The sequence below is a fragment of the Theropithecus gelada genome, chromosome 2, assembly GCF_003255815.1.
Source record: "Theropithecus gelada isolate Dixy chromosome 2, Tgel_1.0, whole genome shotgun sequence".
NCBI lineage: Eukaryota > Metazoa > Chordata > Mammalia > Primates > Cercopithecidae > Theropithecus > Theropithecus gelada.
The window spans coordinates 32,565,929-32,583,043 of NC_037669.1; the positions used below are offsets into that span (position 1 = coordinate 32,565,929).

The 17,115-nt window shown below is 37.8% G+C and overlaps 1 protein-coding gene across 1 annotated transcript in view; it reads right to left on the reverse strand.

Annotated features, from left to right (window-relative positions):
• Positions 1-17,115, reverse strand: part of ATG3 (autophagy related 3) — a 34,638-nt gene that overhangs the window by 14,833 nt on the left and 2,690 nt on the right. Inside the window, exons 3-6 of the mRNA XM_025376168.1 lie at positions 16,215-16,256; positions 5,708-5,757; positions 2,780-2,850; positions 1,150-1,257 (exon numbers count right to left, since the gene is read on the reverse strand). Of these exons, the coding sequence (XP_025231953.1) occupies positions 1,150-1,257; positions 2,780-2,850; positions 5,708-5,757; positions 16,215-16,256 (271 nt within the window). The remainder of the gene's footprint in view (positions 1-1,149; positions 1,258-2,779; positions 2,851-5,707; positions 5,758-16,214; positions 16,257-17,115) is intronic.

Below are 17,115 nucleotides of genomic sequence, written 5' to 3' on the forward strand. Positions count from 1 at the left end.
AGCAGTGCCAATTTGAGAAACCCTGTTTTATTACTACTATTAAGGATATACCTCCTAATCTCTAGGACTCAAAGGGAGAAAAATTTGTTTTTAGTATCATGGATTTAAACTTAGAGCACATTTTCTTCATCAAAACAAGTAATAAATGGTAGTCAGCTTCAGCAGCACTTAATATGCATTTACATAGTTATATAAATATAGTGGCGAAACAGTGTTTTAGGACTTAGAACAAAAAAGTATATTCAGGGTTTCAAATAAATCATGGAAACACTTATAAAAACCTTGCATTCAACTCATTTAACAAATATTTACTGAACAACTTCTATATCATACACTGTGATAGATACGGAGAATTCAACAACAAATCTTTACTTTCATGGAGCTTACAGCACTAAAAATTTCTTTTAGTTGTTATTTAACAATTATTAAATACTTAATAGATGTCAGTTCTCTGGGTAAATGTGAATACAGTATAGTTCCTGTCATAGAGGACCACATAATCCAGCAGTGGAATGACAATGACATGTAAGCAAGAGACAGTAAAGCAAAGTAGTATGCATATTCAGCATCTCTGATGGACTTTTTTCCCCCTCTATCTAGGAACTAAGAAAATAATATTGAGTATTTTCAAGTTGCAATGGAAGTAGCAGGTATTATAGAAATTTGGCATACTCTGGCCAGGTGCAGTGGCTCATGCCTGCAATCCCAGCACTCTGGGAGGCCGAGGCAGCCAAATTACGAGGTCAAGAAATGGAGACCATCATGGCCAACAAAGTGAAACCCCATCTCTACTAAAAATGCAAAAATTAGCTGAGCATGGGGGTGCGCACCAGTAGTCCCAGCTACTCGGGAGGGTGAGGCAGGAGAATCGCTTGAACCCGGTAGGTGGAGGTTGCAGTGAGCAAAGATCACACTGCTTGCACTCCAGTCTGGCGACAGAGTGAGACTCTGTCTCAACAACAACAACAAAAATAAATAAATTTGGCATACTCTAAAGGCTTCTTTTTTAATATTTGTCCTCCCGCTTTTTTCATGTAAGTCTACTGGGACAAAACTATGCCTTATGTATCCTCTTTTTTAAATCTAGGCTATTATAAAAGATTGTGAAAGAGTTTAAACTAAATGTATGTCATTCTATTCTCCTCTTACCTGTGTTGTGATATGTATCTACCCATCCGCCATCACCATCATCTTCTTCAATGATAGCTTCCAATTCATCTGAATATTCCATCTGTTTGCACCGCTTATAGCACGGCACTATAAAAAAATGGTAAATACAGTTACTAGCACATAATCTGCTAACCATAAACCCATTAGAAAGAAGAGCTTAGTCCATAAAATAGGGTGTTTATACCACCAAAATACTAAGTGAATATTATGTTTCACTTTTAAAGGTGATTAAGAGTTACATTCAGCCCACAGACACAAAATTATTTGGCTACATTTACCTTTTCCTAAATAGCTTTGTCAGAAGACAAGCAGAAAGTCTCTATTGGGAATGTTCTATGCATTCCTTTACCATGATGGTCTGTGAAGAACAGCAGGCTGAAGTTCAGTGTCAGTCTAATGAATAATAATACCTTATTTTAATGGCTTTACTCTCAGAACATGGAGCTACCAGCTGTCATATTCAGTGGTGGTAAAGGTGACCTCTTGTTTTCAAAGCTAAAGTAAATTTCAATATAAATTTTATAATTCATATTTAAGTTCCAGTTATTTACAATGGATAAAACAGTTTAAAATTCACCAACCTTCTGATTTTTACTTCTTTATACCACACTGGTAAGTTGTTCATACAGTAAATGTGTCAATTAACAGGCATTATTATTCACAAGCCTAAGATTGGGTAATTATACGGTAAAAACATTATGGTATAAGGTCAACAAATTGCTTTTTAATCTCCTGATTTTTTTAAACAATCAGGATATAAATTATCAGCCTTTGTAAAAAGAAATATACTGTAGAAAAGAAAAAACTGTTTTGTACACATTATTTTCCCTTTCCTATAATGAGTAAATTGGAACAGAAATCAATGTACTGTTCTGTGATTAGTAAGGAACTATTAACAACCTTTTGATGTTGTTTTTAAATTTAACTTCATAAATAAAACATTACCTGTTTCCACCAGGCGCGGTGGCTCACGCCTGTAATCCCAGCACTTTGGGAGGCCAAGGCGGGCAAGTCACCTGAGGCCAGGAGTTCGAGGCCAGCCTGACCAACATGGCGAAACCCTGTCTCTACTAAAAATACAAAAATTAGCAGGGTGTGGTGGCAGGCCTGTAATCCCAACTACTTGGGAGCCTGAGGCAGGAGAATCGCTTGAACCCGTGAGCCGAAATCGCGCCACTGCACTCTAGCCTGGGCAACACAGCGAGACTGTCTCAAAAAAACCAAAAATAAAAAAACCACTACCTGTTTCAAAATATTTTTGTGCCCTTCTATGACACAACGGGTAATAACATCTTCAGCTCTGTGCTTTTAGCTATCATAGGTAGTATGAATTACATTTTCCATACAAAATTGCAGTCTAAAGAAGGTTAAAATCAAATACCTAGAAAGATTATTATGAAGCCAACTTCAAAAAAATCCACTTAGAAGTCTAACTTTCCTTAGGGCCCTCTTCCTTTATATCTTGACAACTATATGTTTTTGGCAGAAAGAAATAACAGAAAGAGGAGATAAAACCAAGGAAAAAATTTTCAAGCAACAGAAAAACCCAGAGCTTCATTTTAATATACCTCTGTGCAAAATTTATTAATATATGCAACATAATTCTTACCATTTTTGGTTACCAGAAATTGTTTGCCTGCTGGTAGGTATGCCTTCACTTTCAATTCTTCCCCTGTAGCCCTTTAAAAACAGTGAAAAGCACCAAAATACAAAATATATTTTAATAGGCAAATATAGAGCAGAAAGTATCACATATAAATCTCAAAATGACATAATCCATACTTCTCAGAAAATTGGTTTAAAATTGATTTGGGAAGGATTCCATTAAGTAAGTATGTCAAGGCATGGAAAAAAGCGCAACAATAATCTAAGTGAAATATGCTGCTCCTCAGTAAGTTGTAGCCCATTGTATAATCTCTCACATTTTTAATCCTAAAGTACTGCTGCTCATCTTGAGAACAAGGCAGAAAAAAAAGCTGCAAGACATTATGTAATAATGTAGGTGGCTGGCAAAATCCCTGTTCCTATCACTGTATTAAAATCAGAACTAAGAGACAAAAGATGCTTTGAATCATAAAATGACAATATTAATAATTCTTGAAAACAAAAAACCCTTTCATTCAGTGCTTATTAAGTATAGAATTTAAGTCTCCAACATGTTATTTTCAATTAGTCTTCATAACTCTAAACAGTAGAAAATATAAATATCCCATTTTATAGTTAAGTAAACTAAAGATTAAACAGATCAAGTTGCCTATGATCACAAAACTAGGTGGGAGAGCAAGGATCAAAGCCAAGTGACTTCAGGGCTCCTACTTTTAAACACTGCTCCCTCTGTGGGTCAGAGCCAACTATCTACATTTCTGAGCTGCTCTGGCACCTCTTCTTAAGAATTTGTGGGTCATCTGAAAATGGTGAGAGGTGGAATGGTATGTGGTGTCTGTCACAAACATATGAGCATAAATTTGGAGTTCTGCTGTCTTTTCAAGCTTCAGTCTAAAGTTCAAACCATTGATCTGGGCACAAGGTAAAGTCAGGAAAAGCCCTAAAATTATTTGACAGTCTTCTAGGCTTCTTTTGACTAGTCCCAAGTGTCAAATTCAACAATGTCATGGCAACACCCGAAGTTCTAAGGGAAGAGTTAAAATAAGGTCATAATAGCACTTGTGCACATGAAGGTATATAAGCATGAAGGTATAACCTGTCTCTAGCACTGATTTAAAATGAATTTTTCCTTTGGCCCAGCAATTTAGCCAAAAGTGTGGACACTAAAGTGGGGTATAATTGAGTTCTAAGTTACAGTAAAATCATTGTAATTCATAAAATGGAATAAAACTCCTAGTACCTGCTAAAAAAGAGATCCTGTCCATATATACAAGCCCCTACAACAATGCTATAAATCAAATATCTACACTACTTAAACAATTAAGCTGGTAGAACAAAGAAATCTCAATGCTTATCATATTGAAAAAAATCCTAAATCACTTATTTTCACAAAGTGAATATTATTGTAAACATCATGTCCCTATTTGACTTGAAATACACATAAATTATAGACCAGAACCTAGCTAAATATAGTTTTAACAGAATACCTGGAATATAGAAAAAAGAAAAACCTTCATTAAATCAGAGAGCTTCTATGACATGAATTTAATTTTAAATATGGAACAGAAAACAAACTTGAAACTTTAGTCTTTTGGTACATAAATAATGCCCTACAAAATAAAGAGTAATTGAAAAAGGCAGTGACAACTGTTTCAGCTACATGGTAAGTACTAAAATGCAGGAGAATAACAGGCCACAGATGAAAGAGCATTTCAAGGTCTTTAGATATTAAGAAAAACATTATCAATTGGAAACTTATTAATTATAGAACTCCTATCTCCAGTCAAAACTATACTTTTCAACTACAATTGAAAAAAAATTTTCAGAAAAAAAAAGATATAACAAGTTGAAGCACCTACATCCAAACAAGGTGATAATTCCAAGCAATTCTAGTTTAAATAAAAGTTCTGCCAATATTTCAGCTACCAACAGGGAATCTTTATCATGGGTACTTGAAAGTAATAAAACATTGTGATTATTCAGAATATTTTAAAATATAGATTGTGAAAACTGCTAAATTGCTTAAAGTACTTTAGTAATTAAAATAAAAGCTATTAAAAAAACAAAAACTTAAAGCCTCTTAAAAGCAGACTTACATGAAGGCCTTAATTGGTATCATAAACCTTTCTTTTAGCTTTAGCTAGTTTCCTAAAGATGGAGCATACTTTTGAACCTAATGGAAAATGTTTATGTCTTATATTTTAAAGAAAATAAAACTGCAAAATCTCTGCATTTATTAATGCCACAAAAATGTTCAATAAATTTTGTTAATTTGAAAAAAAGCCTGTTCAAATTTTTTTTTTTTTTTTTTGAGACTGAGCCTCACTCTGTCACCCAGGGTGGAGTGCAGTGGCACCATCTCGGCTCACTGCAAGCTCTGCCTCCTAGGTTCATGCCATTCTCCTGCCTCAGCCTCCCAAGTAGCTGGGACCACAGGCACCCGCCACCACACCCGGCTAATTTTTTGTATTTTTAGTAGAGATGGGGTTTCACTATGCTAGCCAGGATGGTCTCCATCTCCTGACCTCATGATCTGCTCGCCTCAGCCTCCCAAAGTGCTGGGATTTCAGGCATGAGCCACTGTGCCCCGCCAAAAACCCGATCAAATTTTATTAACCTATTATTCAACAAACCAGAAGGTCAAACCTAAACACTCTAAAGAAAAGAAATAATAGTAAAGAAGTAAATGCATTTTTCTCAAATAAGTCCACCTATTGTGCTAACATAGCAAAATAACGTGGGTACAACACCCACTTGTTCTTCCTCTATTTTATTTTGAGTATCACTGGGGGCACCGTTTAACAGAAAAATCTGCGGGGAGTAAGTTAAACTGGTCATTCTAATTTTCATCCATCAACCTGTTTTGCAAATTGCTATAATTCTGAAGCCATGCCTTTTACTAATTTTCTATTCTTTACTCAATATTACTTACCATTGCCAGGTTGGACAGTGGTGGACTAAGTGATCTCCAGCTGCCACAAACTATTCAGGATTTAGAAGTAATATGAAAAAAAGAAAAAAGAAAAATCAAACATCACTTAATGTGCAAGGTGGCAAAATACCAAACTGATGGCCCTAGGTAACATTGAAATCCAGTAAGCAATTAAAATATAAACAGCACCAAAGCTGCTCTACTAGCCTCAAGATTTATTTTTGATTATGACTAAACTGCAACATTTTCTAACGTCCATAAAAAAATTCAAATTAATGTTGGAAGAAAAAACGTCAAGTGCTCTTTTTTAAAAATTCAGTTTTTATCATTGGATTAAGTAATGCCAAAAGCAGTATCATGAAATTGATAAAGGTAAGGCTATCAGATTTAAATTGTCAAAATCCATTTTAAGGATACAAAAATGTAGACACATTCTTGTCAAAGATTGAAAATACAATAAAAATCCAAAAAAATTACTAAATAGATATAAGTCTATGATGTAAATCTACTTTATTATATCACAGGGCACACTTCTTCCTCTTTTATTATTTTTAAAAATTTAAGTAATTTTGAAAGTGTTTTTGCACTCCTAAAAGAGAAATGCAGTGCCAAAACAATGGGAAAAAATTAGAAGCTTTTTGGTCTCACTCTGAAAACACCTACAAAATTAACAAATTGAATCCTCTAACAAATCTTAGGCTTTCTAAGCGGGCTGAAATATTGTACAAGTTTTTGTTTTTCTTCAGAAATAAAAACCAGATTCAGGGAGATAAACTTTAACCATTTGAGAATTATCAGTTTACTCGAACATGAGCTGATCTTACTGGCTAACAGAAATCCTGCTCATAGTCTGTTAAGCATAACTGCAGTGTTCCAACTCAAGCAGAATGCGCATTGTCAGGCCTCGGAGCCCAAGCTAAGCCATCATATCCCCTGTGACCAGAATGTGTACATCCAGATGGCCTGAAGCAACTGAAGATCCACAAAAGAAGTGAAAATAGCCTTAACTGATGACATTCCACCATTGTGATTTGTTTCTTCCCCACCCTAACTGATCAATGTACTTTGTAATCTCCCCCACCCTTAAGAAGCTTCTTTGTAATCTTCCCCACCCTTAAGAAGGTTCTTTGTAATTCTCCCCACCCTTGAGAAAGTACTTTGTGAGATCCACCCCTAGCCGGCAAAAAACATTGTGCTCCTAACTCCACAGCCTATCCCAAAAATCTATAATAACTCTTGATAATCCCAGCACCCTTTGCTCTCTTTTCGGACTCAGCCCACCTGCACCCACGTGAAACAGCCTTGTTGCTCACACAAAGCCTGTTTGGTGGTCTCTTCACACGGATGCGCGTGACACGCGTATACTTGCCAAATTACTTCTATTTCGCAAAAGCTCTAGCTTAAAATCTTGTATCGTTCATGGGTTTATTATACAGCAAAAAATTACAAAATATTTAATCTCTAATACTTTTCTGAGAAAGTATGTCTACATAAAATACTCTATTTTGAGCATACAATTCTATCAAATAATTTTTTTTTTTTTTTCTTTATGGAATCATGCATTTATTTTGATGTTAATGTCTTAAACAACAAAAACTTCACACATACTAATACATTACCAGTACTGCATTTCTGAAACTGATGCTTTTTCTTAGTTATTTTATTTTTTATTTTTTATTTATTTTTTTAATTTATTTATTATTATTATACTGTAAGTTGTAGGGTACATGTGCATAACGTGCAGGTTTGTTACATATGTATACTTGTGCCATGTTGGTCTACTGCACCCATCAACTCGTCATTTACATCAGGTATAACTCCCAATGCAATCCCTCCCCCCTCCCCCCTCCCCATGATAGGCCCCGGTGTGTGATGTTCCCCTTCCTGAGTCCAAGTGATCTCATTGTTCAGTTCCCACCTATGAGTGAGAACATGCGGTGTTTGGTTTTCTGTTCTTGTGATAGTTTGCTAAGAATGATGGTTTCCAGCTGCATCCATGTCCCTACAAAGGACGCAAACTCATCCTTTTTTATGGCTGCATAGTATTCCATGGTGTATATATGCCACATTTTCTTAATCCAATCTGTCACTGATGGACATTTGGGTTGATTCCAAGTCTTTGCTATTGTGAATAGTGCTGCAATAAACATACGTGTGCATGTGTCTTTATAGCAGCATAATTTATAATCCTTTGGGTATATCCCCAGTAATGGGATGGCTGGGTCATATGGTACATCTAGTTCTAGATCCTTGAGGAATCGCCATACTGTTTTCCATAATGGTTGAACTAGTTTACAATCCCACCAACAGTGTAAAAGTGTTCCTATTTCTCCACATCCTCTCCAGCACCTGTTGTTTCCTGACTTTTTAATGATCGCCATTCTAACTGGTGTGAGATGGTATCTCATTGTGGTTTTGATTTGCATTTCTCTGATGGCCAGTGATGATGAGCATTTTTTCATATGTCTGTTGGCTGTATGAATGTCTTCTTTTGAGAAATGTCTGTTCATATCCTTTGCCCACTTTTTGATGGGGTTGTTTTTTTCTTGTAAATTTGTTTGAGTTCTTTGTAGGTTCTGGATATTAACCCTTTGTCAGATGAGTAGATTGCAAAAATTTTCTCCCATTCTGTAGGTTGCCTGTTCACTCTGATGGTAGTTTCTTTTGCTGTGCAGAAGCTCTTTAGTTTAATTAGATCCCATTTGTCAATTTTAGCTTTTGCTGCCGTTGCTTTTGGTGTTTTAGACATGAAGTCTTTGCCCATGCCTATGTCCTGAATGGTACTACCTAGGTTTTCCTCTAGGATTTTTATGGTATTAGGTCTAACATTTAAGTCTCTAATCCATCTTGAATTAATTTTCGTATAAGGAGTAAGGAAAGGATCCAGTTTCAGCTTTCTACTTATGGCTAGCCAATTTTCCCAGCACCATTTATTAAATAGGGAATCCTTTCCCCATTTCTTGTTTTTCTCAGGTTTGTCAAAGATCAGATGGCTGTAGATGTGTGGTATTATTTCTGAGGACTCTGTTCTGTTCCATTGGTCTATATCTCTGTTTTGGTACCAGTACCATGCTGTTTTAGTTACTGTAGCCTTGTAGTATAGTTTGAAGTCAGGTAGCGTGATGCCTCCAGCTTTGTTCTTTTGACTTAGGATTGTCTTGGAGATGCGGGCTCTGTTTTGGTTCCATATGAACTTTAAAGCAGTTTTTTCCAATTCTGTGAAGAAACTCATTGGTAGCTTGATGGGGATGGCATTGAATCTATAAATTACCTTGGGCAGTATGGCCATTTTCACGATATTGATTCTTCCTATCCATGAGCATGGTATGTTCTTCCATTTGTTTGTGTCCTCTTTTATTTCACTGAGCAGTGGTTTGTAGTTCTCCTTGAAGAGGTCCTTTACATCCCTTGTAAGTTGGATTCCTAGGTATTTGATTCTCTTTGAAGCAATTGTGAATGGAAGTTCATTCATGATTTGGCTCTCTGTTTGTCTGTTATTGGTGTATAAGAATGCTTGTGATTTTTGCACATTAATTTTGTATCCTGAGACTTTGCTGAAGTTGCTTATCAGCTTAAGGAGATTTTGGGCTGAGACAATGGGGTTTTCTAAATATACAATCATGTCATCTGCAAACAGGGACAATTTAACTTCTTCTTTTCCTAACTGAATACCCCTGATTTCTTTCTCTTGCCTAATTGCCCTAGCCAGAACTTCCAACACTATGTTGAATAGGAGTGGTGAGAGAGGGCATCCCTGTCTTGTGCCAGTTTTCAAAGGGAATTTTTCCAGTTTTTGCCCATTCAGTATGATATTGGCTGTGGGTTTGTCATAAATAGCTCTTATTATTTTGAGGTACATTCCATCAATACCGAATTTATTGAGCGTTTTTAGCATGAAGGGCTGTTGAATTTTGTCAAAAGCCTTTTCTGCATCTATTGAGATAATCATGTGGTTCTTGTCTTTGGTTCTGTTTATATGCTGGATTATGTTTATTGATTTGCGAATGTTGAACCAGCCTTGCATCCCAGGGATGAAGCCCACTTGATCATGGTGGATAAGCTTTTTGATGTGTTGTTGAATCCGGTTTGCCAGTATTTTATTGAGGATTTTTGCATCGATGTTCATCAGGGATATTGGTCTAAAATTCTCTTTTTTTGTTGTGTCTCTGCCAGGCTTTGGTATCAGGATGATGTTGGCCTCATAAAATGAGTTAGGGAGGATTCCCTCTTTTTCTATTGATTGGAATAGTTTCAGAAGGAATGGTACCAACTCCTCCTTATACCTCTGGTAGAATTCAGCTGTGAATCCATCTGGTCCTGGACTTTTTTTGGTTGGTAGGCTATTAATTATTGCCTCAATTTCAGAGCCTACTATTGGTCTATTCAGGGATTCAACTTCTTCCTGGTTTAGTCCTGGAAGAGTGTAAGTGTCCAGGAAATTATCCATTTCTTCTAGGTTTTCCAGTTTATTTGCGTAGAGGTGTTTATAGTATTCTCTGATGGTAGTTTGTATTTCTGTGGGGTCGGTGGTGATATCCCCTTTATCATTTTTAATTGCGTCGATTTGATTCTTCTCTCTTTTCTTCTTTATTAGTCTTGCTAGTGGTCTGTCAATTTTGTTGATCTTTTCAAAAAACCAACTCCTGGATTCATTGATTTTTTGGAGGGTTTTTTGTGTCTCTATCTCCTTCAGTTCTGCTCTGATCTTAGTTATTTCTTGCCTTCTGCTAGGTTTGGAATGTGTTTGCTCTTGCTTCTCTAGTTCTTTTAATTGCGATGTTAGAGTGTCAATTTTTGATCTTTCCTGCTTTCTCTTGTGGGCATTTAGTGCTATAAATTTCCCTCTACACACTGCTTTAAATGTGTCCCAGAGATTCTGGTATGTTGTATCTTTGTTCTCATTGGTTTCAAAGAACATCTTTATTTCTGCCTTCATTTCGTTATGTACCCAGTAGTCATTCAGGAGCAGATTGTTCAGTTTCCATGTAGTTGAGCGGTTTTGATTGAGTTTCTTAGTCCTGAGTTCTAGTTTGATTGCACTGTGGTCTGAGAGACAGTTTGTTATTATTTCTGTTCTTGTACATTTGCTGAGGAGTGCTTTACTTCCAATTATATGGTCAATTTTGGAGTAAGTACAATGTGGTGCTGAGAAGAATGTATATTCTGTTGATTTGGGGTGGAGAGTTCTATAGATGTCTATTAGGTCTGCTTGCTGCAGAGATGAGTTCAATTCCTGGATATCCTTGTTAACTTTCTGTCTTGTTGATCTGTCTAATGTTGACAGTGGAGTGTTGAAGTCTCCCATTATTATTGTATGGGAGTCTAAGTCTCTTTGTAAGTCTCTAAGGACTTGCTTTATGAATCTGGGTGCTCCTGTATTGGGTGCATATATATTTAGGAGAGTTAGCTCTTCCTGAATTGATCCCTTTACCATTATGTAATGGCCTTCTTTGTCTCTTTTGATCTTTGATGGTTTAAAGTCTGTTTTATCAGAGACTAGGATTGCAACCCCCGCTTTTTTTTGTTCTCCATTTGCTTGGTAAATCTTCCTCCATCCCTTTATTTTGAGCCTATGTATGTCTCTGCGTGTGAGATGGGTCTCCTGAATACAGCAGACTGATGGGTCTTGACTCTTTATCCAGTTTGCCAGTCTGTGTCTTTTCATTGGAGCATTTAGTCCATTTACATTTAAGGTTAAGATTGTTATGTGTGAACTTGATCCTGCCATTATGATATTAACTGGTTATTTTGCTCGTTAGTTGATGCAGTTTCTTCCTAGCCTCGATGGTCTTTACATTTTGGCATGTTTTTGCAATGGCTGGTACCGGTTGTTCCTTTCCATGTTGAGTGCTTCCTTCAGGGTCTCTTGTAAGGCAGGCCTAGTGGTGACAAAATCTCTAAGCATTTGCTTATCTGTAAAGGATTTTATTTCTCCTTCACTTATGAAACTTAGTTTGGCTGGATATGAAATTCTGGGTTGAAAATTCTTTTCTTTAAGAATGTTGAATATTGGCCCCCACTCTCTTCTGGCTTGTAGAGTTTCTGCCGAGAGATCTGCTGTGAGTCTGATGGGCTTCCCTTTGTGGGTAACCCGACCTTTCTCTCTGGCTGCCCTTAAGATTTTTTCCTTCATTTCAACTTTGGTGAATCTGGCAATTATGTGTCTTGGGGTTGCTCTTCTCGAGGAGTATCTTTGTGGCGTTCTCTGTATTTCCTGGATTCGAATGTTGGCCTGCCCTACTAGGTTGGGGAAGTTCTCCTGGATGATATCCTGAAGAGTGTTTTCCAACTTGGTTCCATTTTCCCCCTCACTTTCAGGCACCCCAATCAGACATAGATTTGGTCTTTTTACATAATCCCATACTTCTTGCAGGCTTTGTTCATTTCTTTTTCTTCTTTTTTCTTTTGGTTTCTCTTCTCGCTTCATTTCATTCATTTGATCCTCAATTGCTGATACTCTTTCTTCCAGTTGATCGAGTCGGTTACTGAAGCTTGTGCATTTGTCACGTATTTCTCGTGTCATGGTTTTCATCTCTTTCATTTCGTTTAGGACCTTCTCTGCATTAATTACTCTAGCCGTCAATTCTTCCACTTTTTTTTCAAGATTTTTAGTTTCTTTGCGCTGGGTACGTAATTCCTCCTTTAGCTCTGAGAAATTTGATGGACTGAAGCCTTCTTCTCTCATCTCGTCAAAGTCATTCTCCGTCCAGCTTTGATCCGTTGCTGGCGATGAGCTGCGCTCCTTTGCCGGGGGAGATGCGCTCTTATTTTTTGAATTTCCAGCTTTTCTGCCCTGCTTTTTCCCCATCTTTGTGGTTTTATCTGCCTCTGGTCTTTGATGATGGTGATGTACTGATGGGGTTTTGGTGTAGGTGTCCTTCCTGTTTGATAATTTTCCTTCTAACAGTCAGGACCCTCAGCTGTAGGTCTGTTGGAGATTGCTTGAGGTCCACTCCAGACCCTGTTTGCCTGGGTATCAGCAGCAGAGGCTGCAGAAGATAGAATATTTCTGAACAGCGAGTGTACCTGTCTGATTCTTGCTTTGGAAGCTTCCTCTCAGGGGGTGTACTCCACCCTGTGAGGTGTGGGGTGTCAGACTGCCCCTAGTGGGGGATGTCTCCCAGTTAGGCTACTCAGGGGTCAGGGACCCACTTGAGCAGGCAGTCTGTCCCTTCTCAGATCTCAACCTCCGTGTTGGGAGATCCACTGCTCTCTTCAAAGCTGTCAGACAGAGTCGTTTGCGTCTGCAGAGCTTTCTGCTGCTTTTTTGTTGTTGTTGTTGTTGTTGTGTAGCTGTGCCCTGTCCCCAGAGGTGGAGTCTACAGAGACATGCAGGTTTCCTTGAGCTGCTGTGAGCTCCACCCAGTTCGAGCTTCCCAGCAGCTTTGTTTACCTATTTAAGCCTCAGCAATGGCGGGCGCCCCTCCCCCAGCCTCGCTGCTGCCTTGCCGGTAGATCACAGACTGCTGTGCTAGCAATGAGGGAGGCTCCGTGGGCGTGGGACCCTCCCGGCCAGGTGTGAGATATGATCTCCTGGTGTGCCTGTTTGCTTAAAGCGCAATATTGGGGTGGGAGTTACCCGATTTTCCAGGTGTTGTGTGTCTCAGTTCCCCTGGCTAGGAAAAGGGATTCCCTTCCCCCTTGCGCTTCCCAGGTGAGGCGATGCCTCGCCCTGCTTCAGCTCTCGCTGGTCGGGCTGCAGCAGCTGACCAGCACGGATCGTCCGGCACTCCCCAGTGAGATGAACCCAGTACCTCAGTTGAAAATGCAGAAATCACCGGTCTTCTGTGTCGCTCGCGCTGGGAGTTGGAGACTGGAGCTGTTCCTATTCGGCCATCTTGCTCCGCCCCCCCTCTATCAAATAATTCTAAGAGTAACCTCTTTTAAGATGAAACATTAACAAGATACAGCAACTGGATTCCTGACTTTGTTTCTGTTCTTTTACTTCAAATAAAGTTATTATTTAAACAGCTTAAGTAAACAGCTTAAGTAAAGACAAAAACCAAAATAAAAACAATAGTCTCTTCCCCAAGTTTTGAGCACTTTGAGGTCATTGCAACCAGATGCTACATTTAGCTCTGTGGTTATCAGGAACTAATTTATTACCATTAAAAGTAGTAATTTAACAAAATGAAAGCAAAATAAATAATTAAAAATTCTTTCATTGTATTGCCTTGAGGTAACAAGACAAATATTTTGTCTCATAGTCCCTATAGCAGCTTCTATTTAAAAACAAGAACACTAGAAGGCAAGAAAAATGAAAAAACAACAACAACAACAACAAAAAACCACACTTGCACTGATAATAAACACGTGTACATCTGCCCTCGTTAGCAATGGCCACCATTACTTGCTTCATGTGTTCAAATACTATAAGATTCAAATTTCTAAATGATCAATATTGCTTGCGGTAGCTTTCTCTTAGAGACTAAAAATGTTCTCTTGTGATCTTTATTATCAGTATATAATACTGACTAACTCCAACAAGAATCAATGTTTACATCTTGGTGAGCAATTCCACTCCTCAAGCTAACCTCAATTAATAGTATTCTGCTTAATCAAATCATACACATCCAACATTAGTGTTTCCTTTTTTTTTTTTTTTTTTTGACAATACAGTATCAGATACTAGCTGCTCCTCTTTTTAAGCACAATACTGTCACACCTCTGAATGAAAATAAAAAGACAGCTGATGTCTGGCAGAAACCCAGAAACAGTAAAAGGAAACAAATGAACAAATCAACTCAGTATATAATATTTACACAAAGCAAATGATGCCTTCCCATTTCCTTCTCCAGACTCATTCTACTCTAGCTCAATCCTGTAACTGTGCTCTATCCCAACACTGCATTATGTGCTGGGCACCCAGCTGGGCTAATTTGGCCTTGGATTTTTTTAGAGGGAGGAAAGTTCATAAATTGATTGATGTTGTAATTAAGTGTAACAGTTATTTATTCTAGGATGAATTCCTGTTTTGAAACTGCTTAATTCTATCCAATGACCACGGACTTGCATCTCTAACTGCAACTATCTATTCAACAATTAGTCATCTTCACAGAGGAAATAAAACCAAAGAGAGCAAGAACAGCATACTTTCATCTCCGCTCTTGATTTCAGATAAAGAGCCATGGTCAAATTACACCTGCTTGGCAAGAATGTTAATGATATCCTTAAAATCAAAACTTAGTTTTATTTGGCATTTGAGGTATAAAACCTAAGGCAGAATAGGATCTTTACAGAAGGTCTAGCCCACAACCGTTATTTTATAGATGAAGAAACATGAAGCCTCGGCAGGTATAGCATAACTGATTTCCTCACTAGGAGAAATTACAGATATAGGTCTAGAAGGCAGGTCTCCTAGATTATTTCCATACTACCATGTGTCTTCACCTAAAATAAAAGACAATTTGAGATAAAAGATCAGTTAGGCAAACCATTCTTTTTTTTTTTTTCTGAGACGGAGGCTTGCTCTGTCACCCAGGCTGGACTGCAGTGGCGCGACCTCCGCTCACTGCAAGCTCCGCCTCCCAGGTTTAAGCCATTCTCCTGCCTCAGCCTCCGGAGTAGCTGGGACTACAGGTGCCCGCCACCACGCCCAGTTCATTTTTTTGTATTTTTAGTAGACAGGGTTTCACAGCATTAGTCAGGATTGTCTGGATCTCCTGACCTCGTGACCCGCCTGCCTCGGCCTCCCAAAGTGCTAGGATTACAGAAGTGAGCCACTGCGCCTGGCCAAACCATTCTTAAAACTCACAAGGATTTGGACAGATTCCATTACAACTGAAAACTGAAAGATCAGTTAATTCTCTAGCTCGACATCCTGGACCTTAACAGCAGCAGCCTCATCATACAATGAGGTTTAAAAAGTTTGTTTCAAAACAGTGAATAAAGTTCTATTGCCAATAAGTGGTGTTTTCATTGACAGTAAAAATAAAATAAAATAAAATAAAAAGCTTAAACAGTCTTTTATTAAGAATAACATAAATCTGATAAAACCGTAACTATTCATAAAATTGGAGCCTGGAAAGGTTTTTAGCCCAGTATTTATTTCTCCAGGGACAACAAAATAAACTAAACAAAAAAGAACTCTTAAGATAAACAATATCTAAGTAGTGAGCAAAGTTTTCCAATGAAAAGCATGAAGACTCACACTTGATGTAGACAGAACCAAGACACCACAAACACTACAGAACTTACTGCACAGCTCAATATAACACCAATACAAATGAAGGATAAGTGATATAGGACTCGTTTCGATCCCTTCTTTCACCCTCATTTCTAAATAAAAAGGAACTACAGAGAAATACGAGAAGTGGCAAACTGACAGGGAAGTTACATCTTTTCCTGTATGGGAAGTAGAAATTCCCATAAATCACAAACAGTCATAAAACCTAATTTTACTCAAATCAAAATTAAAGTTCAAGATATTTTCTTATGAAGCAGAAAAGCCACCTAGTTTAATACAATTGTAAAATGAAAGGGCTTCAGTATTATCTTCAGCACTCACCTCTTCTGGGGTAATTACACCTGTTTCCTTAAACTTTGATTCCTAAAAAAAAAAAAAAAGCAAAGAAAAACATTATGTTTCACTATCAATTAAATATATTTTTGGGGCAATTATTTGCCTGGTGCCCTTCCAGGCAATGGAGCACATGCAAAAAAAAAAAAAAAAAAAAAAAAAATCAATCTATCTAATCTATAATCTATCTATCTAATCTATCTACCTACCTACCTCCCTCACTGGTATCTATCTATATCTATCTATTTGTTTCACTCACTGGTAATGACCACAGGAATATACAAGTCTAATGTAGGAAACAGACATGAAAATAATTATAATACTATCGGATCAGAGCTATAATAAAGCTCTATGTAGAAACATTCCTTTTTTTTTTTTTTTTAAGACGGAGTTTTGCTCCTGTTGCCCAGGCTAGAGTGCCATGGCGCTATCTTGGCTCATGGTAACCTCCACCTCCCGGGTTCAAGCGAGTCTCCTGCCTCAGCATCCCAAGTAGCTGGGATCACAGGCATGCGCGACCACGCCTGGCTAATTTTTGTGTTTTAGTAGAGACGGGGTTTCTCCATGTTGGTCAGGCTGGTCTCGAACTCCCGACCTAAGGTGATCCGCCCGCCTCGGCCTCCCAAAGTGCTGGGATTACAGGCGTGAGCCACTGCGCCCAGCCAAGATCTATGTATAAACATTCTAAGATTTAAATAAAAATAAAGCCTTACAGAGATTCTGTGAAATGAATAAATATCTTTATTTTAAAGCACAGCAAAAATGTCTTAAAGATGTTTAGACATCTTACAATTCAGCCAGTCTTATTTACACTGAATAATGTTAGAAACCAAATCTAGAAATCATTTAGCATCTTCCCCTAATTCTCATCTCCACCAAGATATTGACA